At 45.0% G+C, this 19,703-nt stretch overlaps 1 protein-coding gene across 4 annotated transcripts in view; it reads left to right on the top strand.

The window, feature by feature from the left end:
• The first annotated feature begins 2,071 nt into the window (after positions 1-2,071).
• Positions 2,072-19,703, top strand: part of CDV3 (CDV3 homolog) — a 61,674-nt gene continuing 44,042 nt past the window's right edge. For all 4 annotated transcript variants that reach the window (XM_085630682.1, XM_085630680.1, XM_085630681.1 and 1 more), the window contains exon 1: positions 2,072-2,366. In XM_085630682.1, the coding sequence (XP_085486808.1) occupies positions 2,184-2,366 (183 nt within the window). In that variant the 5' untranslated portion in view covers positions 2,072-2,183. The remainder of the gene's footprint in view (positions 2,367-19,703) is intronic.

Here is a 19,703-nt window from a genome sequence, read left to right as displayed (position 1 = left end):
ATACACGAGAGGCTGTTGTACAGAGTACATCCTCAACTAATGTGAAGATCATTGAAAAGAAAGGCACAGTGGTGAAAACTAATTTCCTAGCGTCACACTGTTTGTTCAAGCTTAGAAGCTGGGTTTGTAAGCCAGCTTCCTGATTATACATTCTGCAACTCAGATCCCAGACGGATATCACATTCACTCCCCTTCAGCATTGATGACAATTTTTTCAGAGACCCAAGAAATAATCTTGTTGTCTTCTGCCTCCTATACAAGGCTGTTATTGATGTTATAAATGGAACAATATTATGGTATAATTCAACTATGTACATGATACGTATTTATTTGTACAGTGCCCATCATGAACCGAATAATTTCAAGGTCCTCTCAAATGTTGGGATCACTGAAAAGGCAGCAGATGGAATAAAGGTAATTGCCCTGGGTCACACAGTTTGGTCAAGCTGGGAAGCTGCAACTCAAACCAGTGTCTCTGTGCCAGGCAGGGCCGGACTGGGAACAGCAAGCTGAAAAACCAGCCCTCGGTAAGAAAAGCGGCCCTCTGCTGCCACAAAACCGGCCCCCACTCCACTGGCCCACCAGGGAAATGCCTGGTGCCCGCTACAGCTAATCCGGCCCTGGTGCCAGGGCCCCAGTACTAGTTTTGTCCTGGGTCAGATAGAAGCTTCCGGCTGGCCTGGTTAGATAAGGTCAGTCTATTTAAAATGTCTTTTTTTATGAGATAGGGCAACAGCAGTGGAAACAGACCCTTTCCTAGAACAGCATCCCGTTGGGCAGAAACAGTGCATGTTTAAATTGTTCAGAGCACAGGCACAGCAAGGATAGCATCAGCACAAGCTTTTCCCATCACAGGACATGTCCAAATCAGGCAGCAACAGTGCAGGCTTCCGTGCCTCACAGAACTAGGTCAGTTTTGCAGTTGCAAAGCAAGCTTACCTCTCTCACAGAAGAAGTAAGTGCAATCATTCATTTCCGACAGAACAGATCCAGCAGGGTAGAGTTCTACAAGTTTGTATATCCCAAAGAGCATGTACATTTAAGGAGTGAGTGACATATAGCTTAACTACAGATCTCTAGAACAGGTAGTTAAGTCACTGAAAGGAAAGCATAGCAAGCAGGCTAAGTAAGTGAATATGCGAGACCTGCAATTTGTGATGACGATTCTACAGTTTTCCATGCAATTAAGAAATTGTAGAACCTTAGTAGGTTAGTGTTATTTTGGAGCCACCTCACCACAGCCTCAGTAGCTATGTTCTAGACAGCCACATAAGTGCCAATTTCTTCGAAAAGGTTTTGAATGCGGGCATATAATTAGGCTATGTGCCATCCCAGCCTCGTGCCTGCCTCTGTTCAAAATGCCGAGGGCCGCCATTGTAAGAAAACGTTCCATTCATGATTCATTCACAGAAACTTATATCACACTCTCCACTCCGCGTGTCAGCCACCCGGCGGCTGTGATGGAAATGGCACGTGGAAATGACGTTAATACTAAGCGCTCCGCCGTAGTCCAACGCATAGCTCTCAAATTCTTCAGGTCTGTGCTCCCAATGGAAACTATGCCGTTACGAATCTGAGAAAAGAAAATGATACTACACAATTCGCTTACATAAATGTAATTATTTATGTACAATAATTGTTTCTTCTTATTAAACTGGATATCCATCCCTAAAATTCTTTATCTTTAGGAACATAGAGTGAATAAAACAACTCACGCAACGAATAAAGCAAAGTATTTTTGTAAAAAAAATTCAAGAGTATGCTAACGAAATAACTGTTTTGTAATGTTAGTTTCTAAATTAATTGAGAGCGTAGAGTCTTAAATAAATCGTCATATTTTTTCAGGATGGCCGAAGTTTAAAGCAAACAGCCTTTTAACAATTCTGCTAGTATCCATCTTTTGTGTCTATGACATCCACTTTGGTTATACCATGTTTGAAGTAGAGGGGTGTCCGTATTCCTGCAGAATAGCTCTCGTCCTTAAAACAGGCTTGTCACACCCCTCCGGATGAGGTGACAGTTGGTCAGGCCGCGTCGGAGATGTGAACGCGCTCCGCCTTGAGGCTAGTTTCCCGGCGAGCTGTGCGCGAGGCCCTGTGAGACAGGAAGCGAGGCCGGTCCCATCCCCGGGAGGTAAGAGAGGAACCCGACCCCCGCCGCTGCCGCCCGCCAACCAGTCAGCCATGGCAGAACCCGAAGAGAGAAGCCTCGACGACTTCTTTGCCAAGCGAGACAAAAAGAAGCGCAAGGACAAAGGCGGAACGGGAGGCTCCGGGGCAGCTGGAGCCCGCAGCAACGCAACAGGCGCCAGCAGGCCGCAGCCCGAAGGTGGTCCCCCGGGGGGCCGGCCCGCAGGGAAGGCTGTGGTTAGTACTGTTTTGACCTGAGCCACTTTAAGCACCCCATCGTGTTTGGTACCTACTGATTGTCTGGTTTGGGGTTATTGGGACATAGTTGTGCTGACCTGAGGGTACAATAGCGCATGCTCTCTGGTACACTGTGGAGCAATGCTCTGGGGCGATTGGGGGCAGTGCGAGGATGACCCAGTGTCATATTTGTGCAACGCTGTTGAATGGCGCAGTGTGTGGAAGAGATCAGGACATCCGTGTTTAAAAATCGAGAAATGCATGACTGGGGCATGCTGGACTGCCCTGATTTTTTTTTACGAGTCACACAATGTTGCCAATACATGGGTTGAAGGTGTGGTCAGTGTTCACGATGTTCTAGTAGGGTTTTATACACCGAAAGCCTTAGAATGGCAATCTCTGATTCTGTGAGCTAAGATATGAGTGAGTTACTCTGATGCAATTGTAGTGCACCCCTATTTGAACAGGGCATATGTGCTCTGTATTTGCGTAAACCAGGAGTACGCAGTGACCAAAATAAGAAAGGTGTTCCATTCTTGTTTCGCTCATTGTTAATTCCTGGTTTAAGTAAACCTTTGGGGATGTACACCGTAGGATTTGTTCTTCCTTTATGTGATAGACTTGCTCTGACTAATAGCTGCAAAAAGAACAATTGATGGACAGAATGCAGAACAATGTCATACATTCAACCCAGTACAGAGATCTGGGCCTAACTCCATATTTTTTTGCTCCTCATGCCATTCCACTTTGAACCCAGCTGTATGCCAATAGGTTTTGACCCTGTGCCCAATGGGACCAGTCCAGCCCGAATTGCCAGGCCAGGTCCTCCCCGGACTGGAAACTAGCATCCTCGGACCAGTTTCGGGGTTTCACCCCTCTTCAGCCAGGATAGTTTGACTCCTGTGGCATGGAGGGCACTGAACCCACGTCTGGGCATACCCGTCCACTCGGGGTGACTAAATGAACAATTGATGGACAGAATGCAGAACAATATCATACAATCACCCCAGTACAGAGATCTGCGCCTAAATATATATATATATATTTTTTTGCTCCTCATGCCATTCCAGTTTGAACCCAGCCATATTGTTGAGCACTGCCTAATGTGGTGCACTGTTGAACTTGAATGAAAATAAATGTGTGTGTGTGTGTGATATATATATATATATATATATATATACACACACTTTTTTTGCCGTTCTGTTAAGGGATTCAAATATGAATTTTAGGTAAAAAATTGAGTTGGTGAAAGGTAGGACCCTGGGCCCCTGTCTATTCTTCAGTTGCAATCCTGATATGTTTTTATAGGCAATCTGGGGTAGACGAGTCCCAGACTTCTAAGACGCATTTAATTTGGTTCTTCGCTCAGAATTGGACTGAGAGCCTGGTCAACACATTGCTAGTTTCTATAATACTCGGACCCTAACAAATGCCAAGGTTTCTAAGGCATGTACCACACCGCCCTCTACACAACACTTTTTCCTTCCAATAAAACGCTTGCATGTCTCAGCATTACCTCCTCGCCAGTCCTTGCACACATGAGTAATGGCTCCTCCCCGCTGACATCCCAAGCTGTAACCCTCCTCCCTACCCTCCAGGTCACGCCCGCACTCTGGCACATCTCTCCTGACCTTGCCTTCCAACATCTTGTACCACAAAAGACAAGAAGCCAAAACAGGTAGGTAGAGATGAGAACCAGGACTGTGAAGGGAAGGTCCAAGACTCTGTGTAATTAATATTACCGTTAAGTAACCTGTCATTCTCCTAGATAACACAAAAACCCCCACACAATCCAATAATCTATTGGCCTAACAGCAAAACCGGATATGATCCCAAACGCCTGCCCACTGTCTAATCTGGATGTCACTGCAAAGCAGATATCATACGTTTTTCTAGTGAAGACGGGTCCCAAACAATTGCTTGGTAATTAGCCATCTTTCAAAAACATACTAAAAATGAAGAAAACGTTCAACAAACCCTTAAGAGAAAAAAATGGCATGCACCTTTTGTAAGGTATTCTTAGGAAGAGCCCTAGCTCCCATTAAGAAACTAGATCTCTTAAATGATCTTTTAAATTGCTGATTTTAACAATTAATATAATACGCAGGAACCATTTAAAACAGCTCCGCAACAACTATGGATGTTTAACTCCTTTTAATGGTTCCAATCTGACATTCAAATTATTTAGACTAACACCGCTTAATATTACCCACCAACCAGGCAACAATAGCCCTTTCACTGAGGATATGATTGGTCTCCTCACAAATGCAATATTATCTTCTGGAGGTCTTGACTGAAGCATGTCAAATGACCTGCAATAACAAAAAATGTCTGCAGTGACTGACTTAGCTCAGCTGTCACTTAAACGTAATCGTTGAGTGGGAACCACCATTGCCCTAGATTTTGCTCATCCAAATGGGCATCTGTTATCAAAGCATTTGAAACAGTTTGGTCAGACCACTTTATGATCCCTTTCTGTTACCTTATTCTTCTAAGGGTCTCCGCTCTAGAACAGTGTATTTCTCGATATTACATTTATTTCCCACTTTTCTTCTTGGATGGGCATTAAACAAATTTATTTTGCTAGTTTAGGGAGGGTGTGATCTGTGTTCAGCCACTGTCTGTTTTTCACGGTTTCAAGATGCCCATCTCAAGTGAATGTAGTGCTTCATAAATTAGCTTCCATTCCTATGTAGTTCTTTGTGTACTGAATGAAATGGACATTGGCAGATGGAAATTGATCCTTTGCTCCTTCGTGAAGATTCTGAAAAGGGATATAGCACAGAAATGGTTTAAGTTGCTACAGTGTAATGACTTGAACAGGAATATGAGATCTTTTTTTTTTGTTTGAATTAAATAGGACTTCTGAAATAATAATCCATTTCATGTCGTCTGTTAAATAGTCCATGTGAGGTACAGTTTAATAACAAATATGCAAACCAATCACAGAAGTAACCGTGTGTCTACGCAGTTCCTTTGTTTGTTGTAGCTAAAGGCAGAACAGCTGTTTAAATGTGCAAATTAAGAGTGTTGTTCCATGAGACACATGCCCAGGCTTGCGTACCGTCCTTTGGGTCCGGGCTCCGGCATATTCTTAATTGGTTCAATGTCTAAGATGCACCTGGTTTGCTGAAATGCGTAGTTATTTAGAAATGCTGTTGATACATGGGTGGCCTTGGTTATTTTTGTGCGTTGCCAGTCTTTTGCTTTATGGATAGATCAGGATGCTTATAATACCAGAGACTGAATCAAGAGTACCAGCCAAGGTGACTGACTGGATCAAGAGTGTAGCCTGGTGTTATGCAACAAATATGCCTAGATGCTGGGCCTTTTTAGTGTGCTAAAGGGGTTCTCCAAATTCTACTTTTATCTAAATGGGGATTTGCTAAAAATCTGGCATGGATCCAGCCCTTCAGGACAGACTTTCGAGAATTATGGGTATCAAGCTGCACCCCCACTATACCTATGGACAACTGGAGAGGGCAACATGTGTTTTTATCATATTGGGTCAGGCATGCAATCAATCACAGAATTTGTAAAGCGCATCACTCACCCGCAAGGGTCTCGAGGCGCTGGGGGAAAGGGGGCATTGCCGATACTGGTCGAACAGCCACGTCTTGAGTCGCCTCCTGAAGGTCAGCAGGTCTTGGGTCTGTCGTAGGTTCAGAGGAAGGGTGTTCCAGGTCTTGGCGGCGCGGTGGGAGAAGGATCTGCCGCCGGTGGTGGTGGTTCGAATGCACGGGACAGTGGCCAGGGAGAGGTCAGAGGAGCAGAGCTGGCGGTTGGGAACGTAGGAGAGTCGACTGTTGAGGTAGGCTGGGCCGGTCTTGTGGAGTGCCTTGTGTGCATGGATGAGGAGCTTGTTGACGGGGAGCCAGTGCAGGTCTCAGGTGGGGGGTGATGTGGCTGTGGCGTAGAATGTCGAGGATTAAGCGTGCAGAGGAGTTTTGGATTCTTTGTAGTCCTTTGATGAGCTTGGCCGGGGCTCCAGCGTAGAGGGCGTTTCCGTAGGAGTTTGCTGCTAACTAGGCCCTGGGTGACTGTTCTTCGCGTGTCCGTGGGGATCCACCTGTAGATCTTGCGGAGCATGCGGAGGGTGTTGAAGCAGGAGGAAGAGACTGCATTGACTTGCTTGGTCATGGAGAGTGTTAGAGTCGAGGATGACTCCCAAGTTGCGTGTGGTCGGTAGGTGTCGGGGGTGTCCCCAGGGACGAGGGCCACCAGGAGTAGTCCCAGGCTGTTGAGTTGGAGCCGAGGATGAGGATCTCAGTCTTGTCCGTGTTCAGCTTCAGTTGGCTGCACTTCATCCAGTCGGCGACTGCCTTCATTCCTTCGTGGAGGTTGGAGCTGGCGATGAGGGGGTCCTTGGTGAGGGAGAGGATCAGTTGCGTGTCATCGGCGTAGATTATTTTGAGGTTGGGCGATGCGTGCGAGTGGGGCCATGTATATGTTAAACAGTGTCTGGCTGAGGGATGATCCCTGGGGTACGCCGCAGATTATCTCGGCGGCTTCGGATTGGAATGGGGGGGAGGCAGACATTCTGGGTTCTGCCGGGGAGGAAGGAGGTGGTCCATTCCAGGGCCTTGTCTCGGACCCCTGCGTCTTGGAGGCGTGTGCAGTATCAAAGGCATCGTAGAGGTCTAGGAGGCTGAGGGCCGCCATCTCACTGTTGTCCAGCAGTATCCTGATGTCGGTGGTGGCGATGAGGGCGGTCTCGGTGCTGTGGTTGCTGCAGAACCCTGACTGGGAGGGGTCCAGGGTGCTGTTTTCTTCGAGGTATCGGGTGAGTTGTCTGACTATCTTCTTGATGACCTTTGCTGGGAACGGAAGCAGGGAGATGGGCCGGAAGTTCTTGAGGTCTTTCGGGTCCGCCTTGGTTTTTTTGAGGAGGGCGTTGATCTCGGCGTGTTTCCAGCTCTCTGGGAAGGTCGCAGTCTTGAAGGAGAGGTTGATGATGTTGCGCAGGTGGGGTGCGATGGAGCTGCCGGCTTTGTTGGAAAAGGATCTGACGGGGAGCCGGAGTGGATTGTGCTCATGGTCTTGATGGTGTCCTCGATGTTCACGTTGGCCCAAGCTGTCAAGGGGTCGTGGTTTATAGGGTGCGGCGGGTCTGGTCTGTTAGGGACGTTCGGGAGTCGAAGCTGTTGTGGATGTCGGTGATCTTGCGGTGGAAGAAGGTGGCGAGGGAATCGCACGGGGCTTACGACGGCGGGTTGGCGCAGGGGTTGGAGAGTTCCTTCACGATGGTTAAGAGCTCCTTGCTGTTGTGTGCGTTGCTGTCGAGGTGGTCTTTGAAGGAGGTCCTCTTGGCGGATCTGATTAGGTGATGGTGGTGGCGGATGGCGTCTTTGTGGGCTGCGCGGCTATCTGGCGTCTTCTCGCTGTGCCATTTGTTCTCTAGTTTCCGGCAGGTGCGCTTGGAGGCTAGGAGTTCAGGTTTGAACCAGCTGGCTCTCTTGCTTTGTGTCTTTGTAGGTGGGTGTTTTCAGCGGGGCTAGGGTGTTGGCGTAGTCGTCCATCGATCGTCTGGGTTGGTGGGGTCGGTCGGTGGGTTGGTTGAGTGCGAGGTTTATCTGTAGTTGGTCTTCGGCGATTTTGCCCCAGCAGCGGCGGGGGATCTGTTGGGTGCAGTGGTATGCGGCAGGTTTCCGGAAGGTGAAGTGGATGCAGTGGTGGTCGGTCCAGAGGAGTTCGGAGGTGTAGCTCAAGGAGACGTGGGAGCCTGAGGAAAAGACTGCGTCGCGCGTGTGTCCATCGATGTGGGTCGGCCTCGTGACTGTCTCAGTCCGAGGTTGTCGCTCAAGGTGGAGAAGTTGTTGTCGTTGTTCTCCAGGTGAAAATTCAGGTCTCCGAGGAGGATGTAGTCAGTGGTCAGGGCGTGCGTGCTGATGGAATCGGCGATTGAGTCGCTGAACTGTGATCAGGGTCCGGCGGGTCTGTAGACGAGGGTGTCTCTTAGGGTGGTGTTGGGGTCCGTGTGGATCTGGAAGTGCTTGTGTTCGGCAGTGCTGAGTCGTTGGTGCTGATCGTGACCCTGGTGGTGTTTTTGTGGACGATGGTGATTACTCCTCCGACTCCGTTGGTGTGGTCTTTGCGGGTGATCTTATAGCCGTCTGGGATGGCTATGGCGATGTCGGGTGGGGAAGAGTCGTTCATCCAGGTCTCTGTCAGGAAGGTGACGTCCGGTGATGAGGTGTCGAGTAGGTCCCAGAGCTCGACGGCGTGTTTGCGTGAGGAGCGGGTGTTGAGTAGGATGCATCGGAGATGGTTGAGGTCCTGCTTGGCGGCTGTCTCGGCGGCTCTGGGGCAGGTGTAGCTGCAGTGCCGACAGGTGAAGGGACCATGTGTGCGTTTCGGGGCGGCCTTGACGCAGGTAATGGTCCGTCCGGGGTTGAGAGCGTGGAGTGTGCTGGCATCGTATCGACGTAGGTCGTTGTGGCGCGCGCGGGGGGTGCACGGAACAGGGGTCCACGTGCAGACGGGCTTGCCTTAGCGGCAAGCCCATCTGCTGTGTGGCTGTGCAGCAGCTGCCATATATGGGGAGGTGGGAGGGAGGAGCAGCTGGGAGGTGGGGGCAGTGAGAGGGGCGGGGACGCAGCGGCGGGAACGGCGAGGGAAGTTAAGCGGGCACAATCGGGGGGTAAGGGGTACAGAAGGCAAGAAGAGTAGAGTCCGACAAGGGGAACAGAAGCAAAACAGGGCAACAGCAGTACGGAGTAGACAGCAGGGGGGTACAGAGGCAAAAACGAGCGTAATCGGGGGACAAGGGGTAAAGAAGGTGACGTCTGGATCGGGCAGGTTTCCAGTGCCGACACCTGAGTAACCCCCCTAGATGGTGTGGGCCTCCTACGCCGCTTAGCTCATGGAGTAACTAACTCCTTACTTAGGTCATTATCAAAGGGGGCATAACTGACTCCTTAACCAAACACAACTTGTGCAGGATAAACTACCCCCTACTTGATCTGTGAGAGGGCGATTATTACCCTACTCACTACACTTAGTCTGTGCACTTACCTCACATCACCACCTCCCCTGGTTCGGATGAAACGCCAAGGATCTTAGACCACCCAAGGCGTGAAACATGTTGACCACTCTGTAAGCTACCTAAGACACACAACGTCTCGACAGGTAACTATTAACCTACGGGTTTTTTACTGTACCAAGGGTACCTCATTATTAAATCACCTCTCAGCTTTTGGTAACCCTTAGGTATTTTTACTCACCTGGCACACACTACCTTCACTGCTTAGGGGGTTCCAGAAAGCTTTTTTCTTAGACCTTTTCCCTGATAGATCCATCTTAGACATGTATATGAAGGACTCCAACCATTCTGAATGCTGAGGTGGTATACTGCTCACCCATTTACAAAACTTCTCTTCTGGCCAGTAGCATTGCATAGAACAAATCTCTAATGCTACCTACAAGTTTGTCAACCACCCCAAAAATAACCAATGAAAGGCTTACCTTTATTTGCTGACCAAAAATACCTGACATAGTGCAAACAACAATCTTCCAGAACTCGCTGATTATGGGGCATTGAAAACATATGGACGTCTGTCGCCTTTTCCAACACACATTTAGCACAGCTGGTTCGACTTTCTTTCCCCATCTTAGATAGTTTTGCGAGTGCTATATATGCCCTATAAAGTGGAAAAAAAAGGTGGTTTCTTATGTAAAAAAAAGAAAAATAAAGCAGGTTTGACTGATGTAAAGTGTGCGCTTAGATACTTGCCAAATATTCTGCAACTGCTCCCTCGGCAAGTAGTTTCCCCACAGCTCCTCAGCTGAACACTCTGGTACTGGCATCTTCAGGATACCATGGATAGAGTGCTACTTCCTTGTTTCCTGGTAGTTTGCTTACCAGTTGGTCTTCTAAAATATTGCCAGCGCCCAATGTTGATTCTCAGCTTTGCAACCAAACATTTTAGTTGTAGATATTTAAACTTTGAGAGGGTACCCTTCATTAGTCCATTTAGATCATACCAGGGTAATAAGTTTCCTTCTCTAGTCAAATCTCCCCAGACCTTTAGGTCGTCATCTCTGATTGTTATCGCCAACTTGTCATTAAGACACACTGGGGTTCCTCGAGAATCCCACATAGGGGCAAAGTGGGAATCTAATTGCGAAAGGCGTCTGATGTGATACCACATTGCCATCGACTTTAGCTCCTTCAGTTTAACTTTTTAGGTCTCGCCTAGCGAACACAGCGCATGCGCTGCTTTGCCTTGGCGAGACTCTATTGTCGCTTTCATTCGCGAAGGGAGACAAAACATGTGCGCGCCCGGACAGGCGATGTGCACGCCCATGTCGTCTCCCATTGCACGCTTGATTTATTACGGCTCGGCCGCTCGCTCCCTCTGTGCGCACGCTGTTTGCCTTCCCGCGGTTGCTTTCGTGTGAGCTACTGAGGTTCAAATGTGCAGAAATTTTTTAACATGCTTTCTTTTCCAGAGACAAGGACAAAATATCCAGCAAATGTCTATGGACTAGTGAGGAATGGGAGGCTGCACAAGAGTGTTGAGGGCAGTTATGTAGTTCCAGGGAACCGGTGCACATGTACCACGTCATGCGAGTTACCTTTACGGGATATAATGCAGGAGTCAGAACCCACTTGGGAGATCACGGACGTTAACGACACTTAGATGTACTTGATGACCCACCTTCGTTTGTTTACAATGTAAAAAACAACCACAGTGAGTCCTAAGAAAAAGTGAAGAATAATCGTATGTTCTCAGATCAGAAGGAACACCAGATACTGCAGTGAAAAAGCAGGAGATTCCACTGATGGGCAAGAGAAAACATGTGGCTTCCTGCCATCTATTTATTTTTTTACAAATAACACGGTTTTCTCTTGCACTAGGTTGCTACTTGGATCAGATACACTGTACAAGGGGTCCCTCCACTTTTTCGGAAAAGACAAGATAAAGGTGCTACCTTCTCTTGATGCTGTACCATGCCAGCTCCACTGGGGGCAATGATTACGGCTCAGCTGTCACCTGTTCCTTTCACCTGAGGGCAGTCTCAACAGTATTCACAAATGCTGCCAGCCCAGGCACTGGAATCTTTTGCCACTCACAGTAGACAAGCGCAATTTATCTGCAAATACCCCTTTTGATTCTGAGGACTACAATGGGCAGAGCATGACCAGAGGCACTGCTAGGGATGTATACCATATCTATAAAATTACCTCTATATCCTGCTTTATGGACTTATCTTCCGTCTTTGATAAAGTTAATCATAGCAAATTATGAACGGCCATGCTGGTGATGGCGGTAGATGTCCCATTATGTGTACTTCTTGGCTTATCTACATCGAGATACATGTGCCTAAGTGCGGTTACTGTTGTACGCCGATGAGATTGTGCTTCTAGTATGGACGCCAAATGCCCTGAGGTGCCTGTTACAAGCTTTCACAGAGTGTATGCTTGATTAGGACATGCTCACTAATTACACTAAATTGCAGACCATGGCTTGTGGCCGAAGTGCTATTCACTAAACATTTTATGGGTTAATGAGAACTGTATGGAAAGTGTTTTTAAGTTACTACATCTTGGTTTAGTATTCAATTCTAATGTTTCTTGGGCGGAGAAGGTGTGTTTTGGAAACAGTAAATTTAAGCAATCTATGTGTTCACTTGAGAACTTTTTAAAATCGGTTGGGTGTAAGCCAATAGCTTCTCTACATGACATCTATTCTAAGCAACGTGTACTTGTTGCAAGTTACGGGTGCGGAATTTCGGGCTATAAGGATTACATTATGTTGCAAGTTGAGAAAAATCGATTTTCTTCCACATTCAATACCCCATCATATCTGTCAAGAAGAGATGGCTGTGCCGTCCCTGGACTCCATTAAGGTGGGAGCCCTTTTGTTGTGGCTCTCAAGTTGGAATAAGGCCTCTTTCCCTCACAGCATTATTAACGATTGTTTACGTTGCACATGGGGCCTGGATATTCCGTGGCTTGCTTATGTTAAACAAATTTTTGTTTAGCTGGATAAATCCATTTTGTTTGACAAACCCTTATCTGCCTGCAAGGCTGATAAGATCATTGTGAAACGTCTGTTTCTGGATAAATGCTGCGCTGAAGGGGAACGATTAGAATTGAGCAAACCATGTGTCCGAATTACTCTGCTTTGAAAATATGCTCCGGTCTAGAGCCTTATTAATATATGTGATTAACAACTGGGAAAGAGTTTTATTGTTGAAAGGGCTGGCACAATATGTTGTGCTTTCCGCGGGGGCATTATCGGATAAGAAACGTCCATATAATGTCTCCACCCAATCTCTGCTGCACTTTGACATTTTGAACATTATATAAACCTTTTAGGATACAATATTTATTCGCTCTTTTTAACTCTCGCAGTTAAAAACAATGTAGGGTTGCCCTCGGGTTTCACAACTGTTGCCAAGTACTGATGTTTGCTTCAGAGTGAACAGTTTCCTCTGGCATCCATTTTACCTGAAGTCTTGTTTTAAATTTGGGATCTCCAAACAATCTATATTTATTTTACACTCTTAACATTACTAAGTACATTAAACCTATTATGGATCTATCTGGCATCTTGATGAGCATTCTGGAATTTTTTAATTAGAGAGCCCACGCGTAATATTGTATGTCCGGCAAGGATAGGCCTCCCTTCTAAGCTTCTTCCAAGAGATCCTAACCCTTCTATTAGCCCAGTTAAATGAATTTATTGCCTGTTGTATGCTATATATGGTGGTTTTGTCGAAGTGTAGTGGTAATGAATTTTTAAAGTAATCTTTGGCAGGATGGTCATTTTGACCAAGCTCTCCCTAGGATCGTTAACGGGAGGTGTACCCAGCTCTTCATTAATTGGACGATCTCTTGAAACACCCTCCTTAAATTAATTTCTGCGATTACGTTGATATCTTGGACTATTCTTAAATCAAGGTATCGCATCTCCTTTTTAGGTCTCGTCTGATCCAGCGCATGCGCTGGTCTGGCCGAGACATTTTGTGTACGGGTTTTCAAAGTGCTGCCTGTGGCCTAAAGCTTGCGTGCACGTGAGTGTGCACGCGCGCAGCCACCATGAGTCATACCTCCACAGTGCTTGATGGCGTCCGCGATCACTTTCACTTTCGCGGGCCGTATTATTTGCCAATGCTTGTTTATGTATTGTGTTTCAGTGCTTGAAAAGTCGCAACAAAGATTGTGATGAAAATGTTCCCCTTTATTCGAAAGCACAAGGCAGAAGCATGAAAGCACAGACAGCCCCCTCTTGTCGGTTCTTGAGCAGCTGCTGTGCAGGGGAGTAGCGGGACACTACCTCCTTCGCTATACGTTAAATAACCAGTTTTGGCACTCACTTACCTTACCCTTTCTCAACCTCTAATGTACATTGGGTACTGGTTTTCGCACAGTTCGATTGCTGTGGGCTAGCGTTTCTTACGCAATTATATTGAGGATGTTATTGGGACCGTTTATTAGCCGGCGGCGTACTGCTTTTCTGCCTTCAGCCTGCAAATGTGAACAGAGAGATTGGAGAAACCTAAGTGACGGCATATTTCATACCTCTGTTTTCATGTTAGTCTCCCTTAGAGTTTTCTATTTTTTTATGCAGTAATCTACATAGGTTCTGAAAGGCAGGACTTTTCATATTTATATGATATCACAGACCTCACTATGTTTATCTTTATTCATGCTGTTTCTTTTGGAGATAAAATGATAAGATGTGGCTGGGCCGTAGGGAGTAGGAGAGAGACATGCATGCTTCATGATTCGAGTTCTGCTTATGTGTAGTACTAATGTTGTGTCTTCTGTTCAAGGAGTGCCTTGTTCTAATAAAGCATTGGGAGCTTACATTATTAAACAAGCAGTGGCGAAGCTAGCAGGTCCCGCCTAGGCAAGCTGGAGCATTTTTATATATTTGCATTGCAAGCATATTCAATAAAAATGGAAAGAAGAAAAAAAAAACATGCTGCCATTTACATGTGGTGGCCATAATTTGAAATGAAAGAGTTTTCCAATTTTAACAGTAAGGTTGCTTCCTAGCAGGTAGGCATGCTTGGACCAAATTAAGAAACTCTCTTTTTTGTTTGAACGTATATCGCAGGAAATTGATTTCTTCGTAGCACAAAGAAATGGTGCTATTGGCTTTGAATTGCTATAACATGGAATATATAATCATGAATATATGATTTAAACATAATAATATTTGGGTCAGTTATTTGGGCATTATCTTGGTCAGTTGCCTGTTAAATATTTGTAAAAAAGCAACGTTTTGTACACAAAACGTGATTCACACCATCAGCAATTATATCTTTAACTCTTTTACGCAGAATAATCATAAAGATGGATTGATGCATTATTCCAGTATAGTGGAAGCACTATGCAGTATAAAACGAATTGAGTGCCCTGGTTAAGAGTTAATTGTTATTAAACTTAAATTGTGCAGGTCAAAAGATGCAGATTGACTTAGCCTCCAACTTGGAACTGAAATTCGGAGCCTGTTTCTTATATTTCCTATTTAATAACATACAGCACGAGTAAAGAGAAGAGAACCGGAATGGTTCTTCATACAAGAATTTGCACTCATCTGGCTAGCACCGGTAGAGCACTCTAATATAATGGCTAGGCTACATTTAGTCCAAGAAAGGTGCAGGTCCTAAATTGTAGTGCTTTGTGTGCGTAATTATATGTGATTACACCAAAGAAATCATGAAAGAAATGAGCAATCTGAGGGCATCGTATTGATGCCTCGATCGGCGGAAAAAGATCAAGGGTCAGATTGTCATGGAGACTAAAGTCTCTAAAGAATGAGCGTTTTTCCCCCCAACAAGGTAAGGATTAAAATGATGTCGACACTCCTGCTTTCTCCAACTCGATAAAAGTAAGCAGAAGGGGCTAGATATTATGTAAACCTTAAGCCCGAATCTCCTGGGTGTCAATGACGCACTATCCATCTCTCCGTCAGCCTCCTTGTGCTGCCTGCCTGGTTGTGTGTATGTTGTGAAGGACTGCATGGAGCCCTGTGTGTAGCTTCGAGAGTTGGTCTGCATGCCTTGGTAACTGTTTCTCTTTTGGTCTGTGCGCATTGGTGACTATATTTCTGGTGGTGTTTGTAGATCTGGTAATACGTATGCATTGTTGCTTGTATATCTTTGCATGAATGACCGCATCTCTGTTGGTGTTTGTGCACGGGTGACCTAATCTGTGGTGGTCTCTGATTGTAGTTCTGTACTTACCTCTGTGGTTGACTCCCTCGTAGGTCAGTCTATATGGATACCTATGCTTTGGTCTGTGTGCATGATTGCTGTGTCTCTGTGTGCATCAGTGACTGCCTGTCAGCGTGCATGTAGGTCTGATGGTCAATGTACATGTTTGTCTGTAGTGTAGGTGGTGGTGTTTCTGTTTACATGCATGTATGCATGATCTGTGCTAGTGTGTGCATTAAAGGTGACCATGGCCATGTACTTCCTTAAAGCCAAACGTATTAATAATTGTTCACTTTTTTAGTTTAAAATGGGTGATGCTGTTTTTTGAAGCATACGCTTGGCACCATGCATTAGAGCAAATTGCAATGTAGTTGTCAGCCCAGTGTTTAGCGTAAGTCTTACATATTTAAAACAAGCATTGGCATAGCCAATAGGTCTCGCTTTTGAGACCTTATAAGTATTAGTTATGCAGCATAATATTCTTGGTGCAACAACATAAACTGTTGCATGGCTAAACACTTATAAGGTCCCAAAGGCGAGACCTTTTGGCTATGCCAATGCTTGTTAATTAATGGGTTACTGCTTACTTGATTCCATATCATCACTTCTGTCTTGAGCTCATTCACGGAGTACCCCGACACTTCTAAAAATTCTGTCGCTATAAGTAAAATTATTGGTAGTGCAGCGTCCAAATTGTATAAATATATAATGAGGTCGTCTGCATAAAGCGTGACTTTCCTAACCAATCTCCCTGGCAAAAAGGTAGAATATCAATTAAGTGTATAATTCTAAAGGCCAAGGGCTCCATGTAAAAATTAAACATAAGGAGGGGAGAGGGCAACCCTGTCTTGTACTCCTAAGAATTTTGAACGGCGAGGATAGTTTTCCGTTCACGAGGACTTTTGCTACAGGTTCTTTATAGATTAGTTTTAGAACTCTACAAATTGTCTCCCAGATTATATCTTTTTAATACTGAAAATAGATAGGACCATCTCACGTTATCAAATGCTTTAGAGGCATCCAATGTTATAGCTAGAGGTGTGTCTAAAGTTGATACGAAATCGATAGCCCTGATAAGCTTGTAGGTGAGCTTCTGTAGGTATCTCCCTTTCACAAAGCGCTTCTGATCTTCATGTATTATACAACCCGCTATTTTAGCTAACCTACCGGATAAAAATTTTGTGAAGATTTTATAGTCTGAGTTTAAAAGATATCGGTCTATACGACTCGCAATGCTGGATCTTTACCCGCTTTCAAGATGAGGGTGACCGTGGCCTCATTCCCAGATTTTGGTAGTTGTATTCCATGACCTAATACCTCACTCATCACTAATGTCAAAGGGGATACCACCACTGCTAAGATTTTTATACAACTCTGTTGGAATGTCATCTGGCCCTGCCGCTTTACCCCCTTTGCTAGTTTGAATAACTTTAACTACTTCCTCATTGGTAATCTCTTGATTTAGAATCCTTTGTTGTCTGGCATCAATGGGTTGAATAGATTCAGCAAGCAAGCCCTCTACCTCGGTGTCTACCATTTCTTCTTTCTCTTCCATGTATAAGACGCTAAAGAAATCCTTGAAGGCATCTCCATCTCACTAAGAATATTTCCAGACCGGTCTTCCTTGATCTCCTTATTCCGTTCTGTCTTAACTTTCCAAGCAAGAAGTTTACCTGCTCCCTATCTGTACTTGAAATGCACTAGTTTACTAGCTTCCCACCTTTTTCTACTTATTTGGAGGATCTCTGATAGTTGGTTCCTTATTAGTAGCTGCTGCTTTTCTAGTTCTACTTTTATTCTCCTCCGAGTTTGATATTTTTATTTCCAGATCTATTCTCTGCATCTCATCCTCTAGTCGTGAAATTTCTCTTCTGTATAGCTTATTTCTATGGCAGGTTACACAGGTGATCTTACCCCTTATAAAAGCATTTAGACTATCCCACACTATTCCATTTGATGCTGAGCCGCTGTTGACCGCAATAAACTCTCTAATCTCTTTAAGGTTTTCCATTGCTTCACTATCTGCCAAAATGATCCGGTCCAGAGTCCACCTATTCTCTTCACACCTAATGCTGTTTTTGAGAGTTAAAAGGACTGCCGAATGATCGAATAGGTGGGCAGCCTTGTATTCAATGTCCGAGATCTTCTCTGAGGCTCCAGTCTACTAGAAAGTAGTTAATTCTAGACCTGCTCCCATATTGCTTGTTGTGGAAAGATGTACCCTGTGCAGGTCCCGCTCTTTCTCTACAGAGATCAGTGTATGCTGAGCCATCATAGTTTTTAGTAATGCACATGAATTCGGTGTCTGTTATAGTTCTGCTTGATTTATCTAATTTTAAATCTAATACGACATTAAAATCCCCTCCCATTATTATTGGGCCAGGAAAATCTAAGATTGGCAAACAGATTTGTTAATGAGTCGCAATCATCGTGATTTGGGCCATAATAGCCTTTTAGCGATAATGGTCTCATCTACTTTAGCATTGGCTATAATCCACCTTCCCCCTTATCTGCTTTCGTTTGTTACCCATATTTTTGCTTGTTTTTTTTCTTCAACAATAATTGCAATCCCTCTGACATTCCCACTCTATGTACTAAACTTGCTGTGCCCATCTTTTGATCTCAGATCAACACATTCATTTTTCAACAAGTCTCTCTCCTGTAGAACAAAAATTTGTGCAGGGGAATCTCTAAGGTATTGAAGTAACCTATCCCCTTCGGCCCTTCACCCATTAACATTCAACGTTAAAATCTGTATGGCCATATCTTTAATATTCTAATTAATAATACTGAGGTTTTTTTTCTTTTCACAAATGCTCCTCACCCTTCTACCACCCCTGCTGCTTCTTCTTGGACATGTTAGTCCAAATTAATCCTTTGCTCCGTTAGCTCCCAGCCCCGCTAAACAAAATGGCTATAAAATTCAGTGTACATATCAAATGAATATCAACTTATTATCTTATAACAACTATTTTCCCCAACTACCCCTGCCGTCTCCCTTGATACTTTCTAGTAGGTCATCTGCTTCCCTTGTATTCCTGACCATATGCATTTTATTGTTACACATTATTCACAGTGATGCTGGAAATTTAAGTTACACGGTTGCCCCAGCTTTTTTTAGTCATCCGTGCGCCTGCCCAGCTCCCACTGTCTGTCTAGGGTGGCTCGTGATAAGTCTGATTTTATTTCGAAAGGGGTCTGGGCCTTTCAGGGTTTTTAATTTTAGTGCAGCTATCAACATTTTTTCTTTAAGTGCATAATTCTGTAAATTAATGAGAATTTTCCTTTGTTTTGATCTACCCAGGTTTTTATTTTTTATTTTAAAGGATCCCCATGTATTCTCTTGTACGTCTTTAGCGATGTCCACTTCACTTTCCTCTACCTGGACTGAGGCTTTTGAGAGCTACCACAAATGATTTTAAATCCTCTTTACCTTCCGGTACATTTAATATCCTCAGGTTATTTCTAGCTGCTCAACTTTTTCCTGAAGGCCCTGCTCATCTTTACGCAGTGCCTGGAGTTCCGTTATATTACTGCCATGGTATTTTTGTTAGCTCCTCCACTGTATTTTTGTGGACTTCTGTCCTGTCGGATAGCGTATCTAACTATTTTCCAGAGTTTCACAAAACCCTCAGATTTCGAGTGATTTGCCTCTGACACTGAGAACCTATCTTGGTCTCTGCAGTGAGATTTCCCATCATTGCCTCTAATGAGCTGACCGATGGTCCACCTGGATTCCCATTTCCAGGAGTTATAATACTTATATCTGGTCTACGCCCACCATAGTCCCCACCGTTGTCTCCTTTGTCTTGGGTATCCCGAGTATTATCACCATTTAGGTTTATTGTTCCATCAGGAGTGACACTTTTAGTGCTTTTTTCGGCATTGTCCTGACTGGATTTTTCACCACTCTCCATAACTGTGTCTGTCAGTACTAGCTATGGGCCCCCAGGTGGTTCTAGGACCCTCTTAATTCAGCTTGTGATCTTTTTAGTGCAAGCACTGATGGTTGCACTTTTTTAAAAAAACGCAGAGATGGTGTAATTTTAAGTTAAGGCTCTGCAAACTCTCCTTTTTTTCTTTTGTTTTGCCTTTTTTCACGCCTCGCATTTTCACTTAAGAGACCCTTTTGAAAATTTGCTGGGGAGGCTGAGCCTGACCGAG

Source organism: Triturus cristatus, chromosome 10 (assembly GCF_964204655.1).
Source record: "Triturus cristatus chromosome 10, aTriCri1.1, whole genome shotgun sequence".
Lineage (NCBI taxonomy): Eukaryota > Metazoa > Chordata > Amphibia > Caudata > Salamandridae > Triturus > Triturus cristatus.
This window is presented reverse-complemented; position numbering and strand designations above follow the sequence as displayed.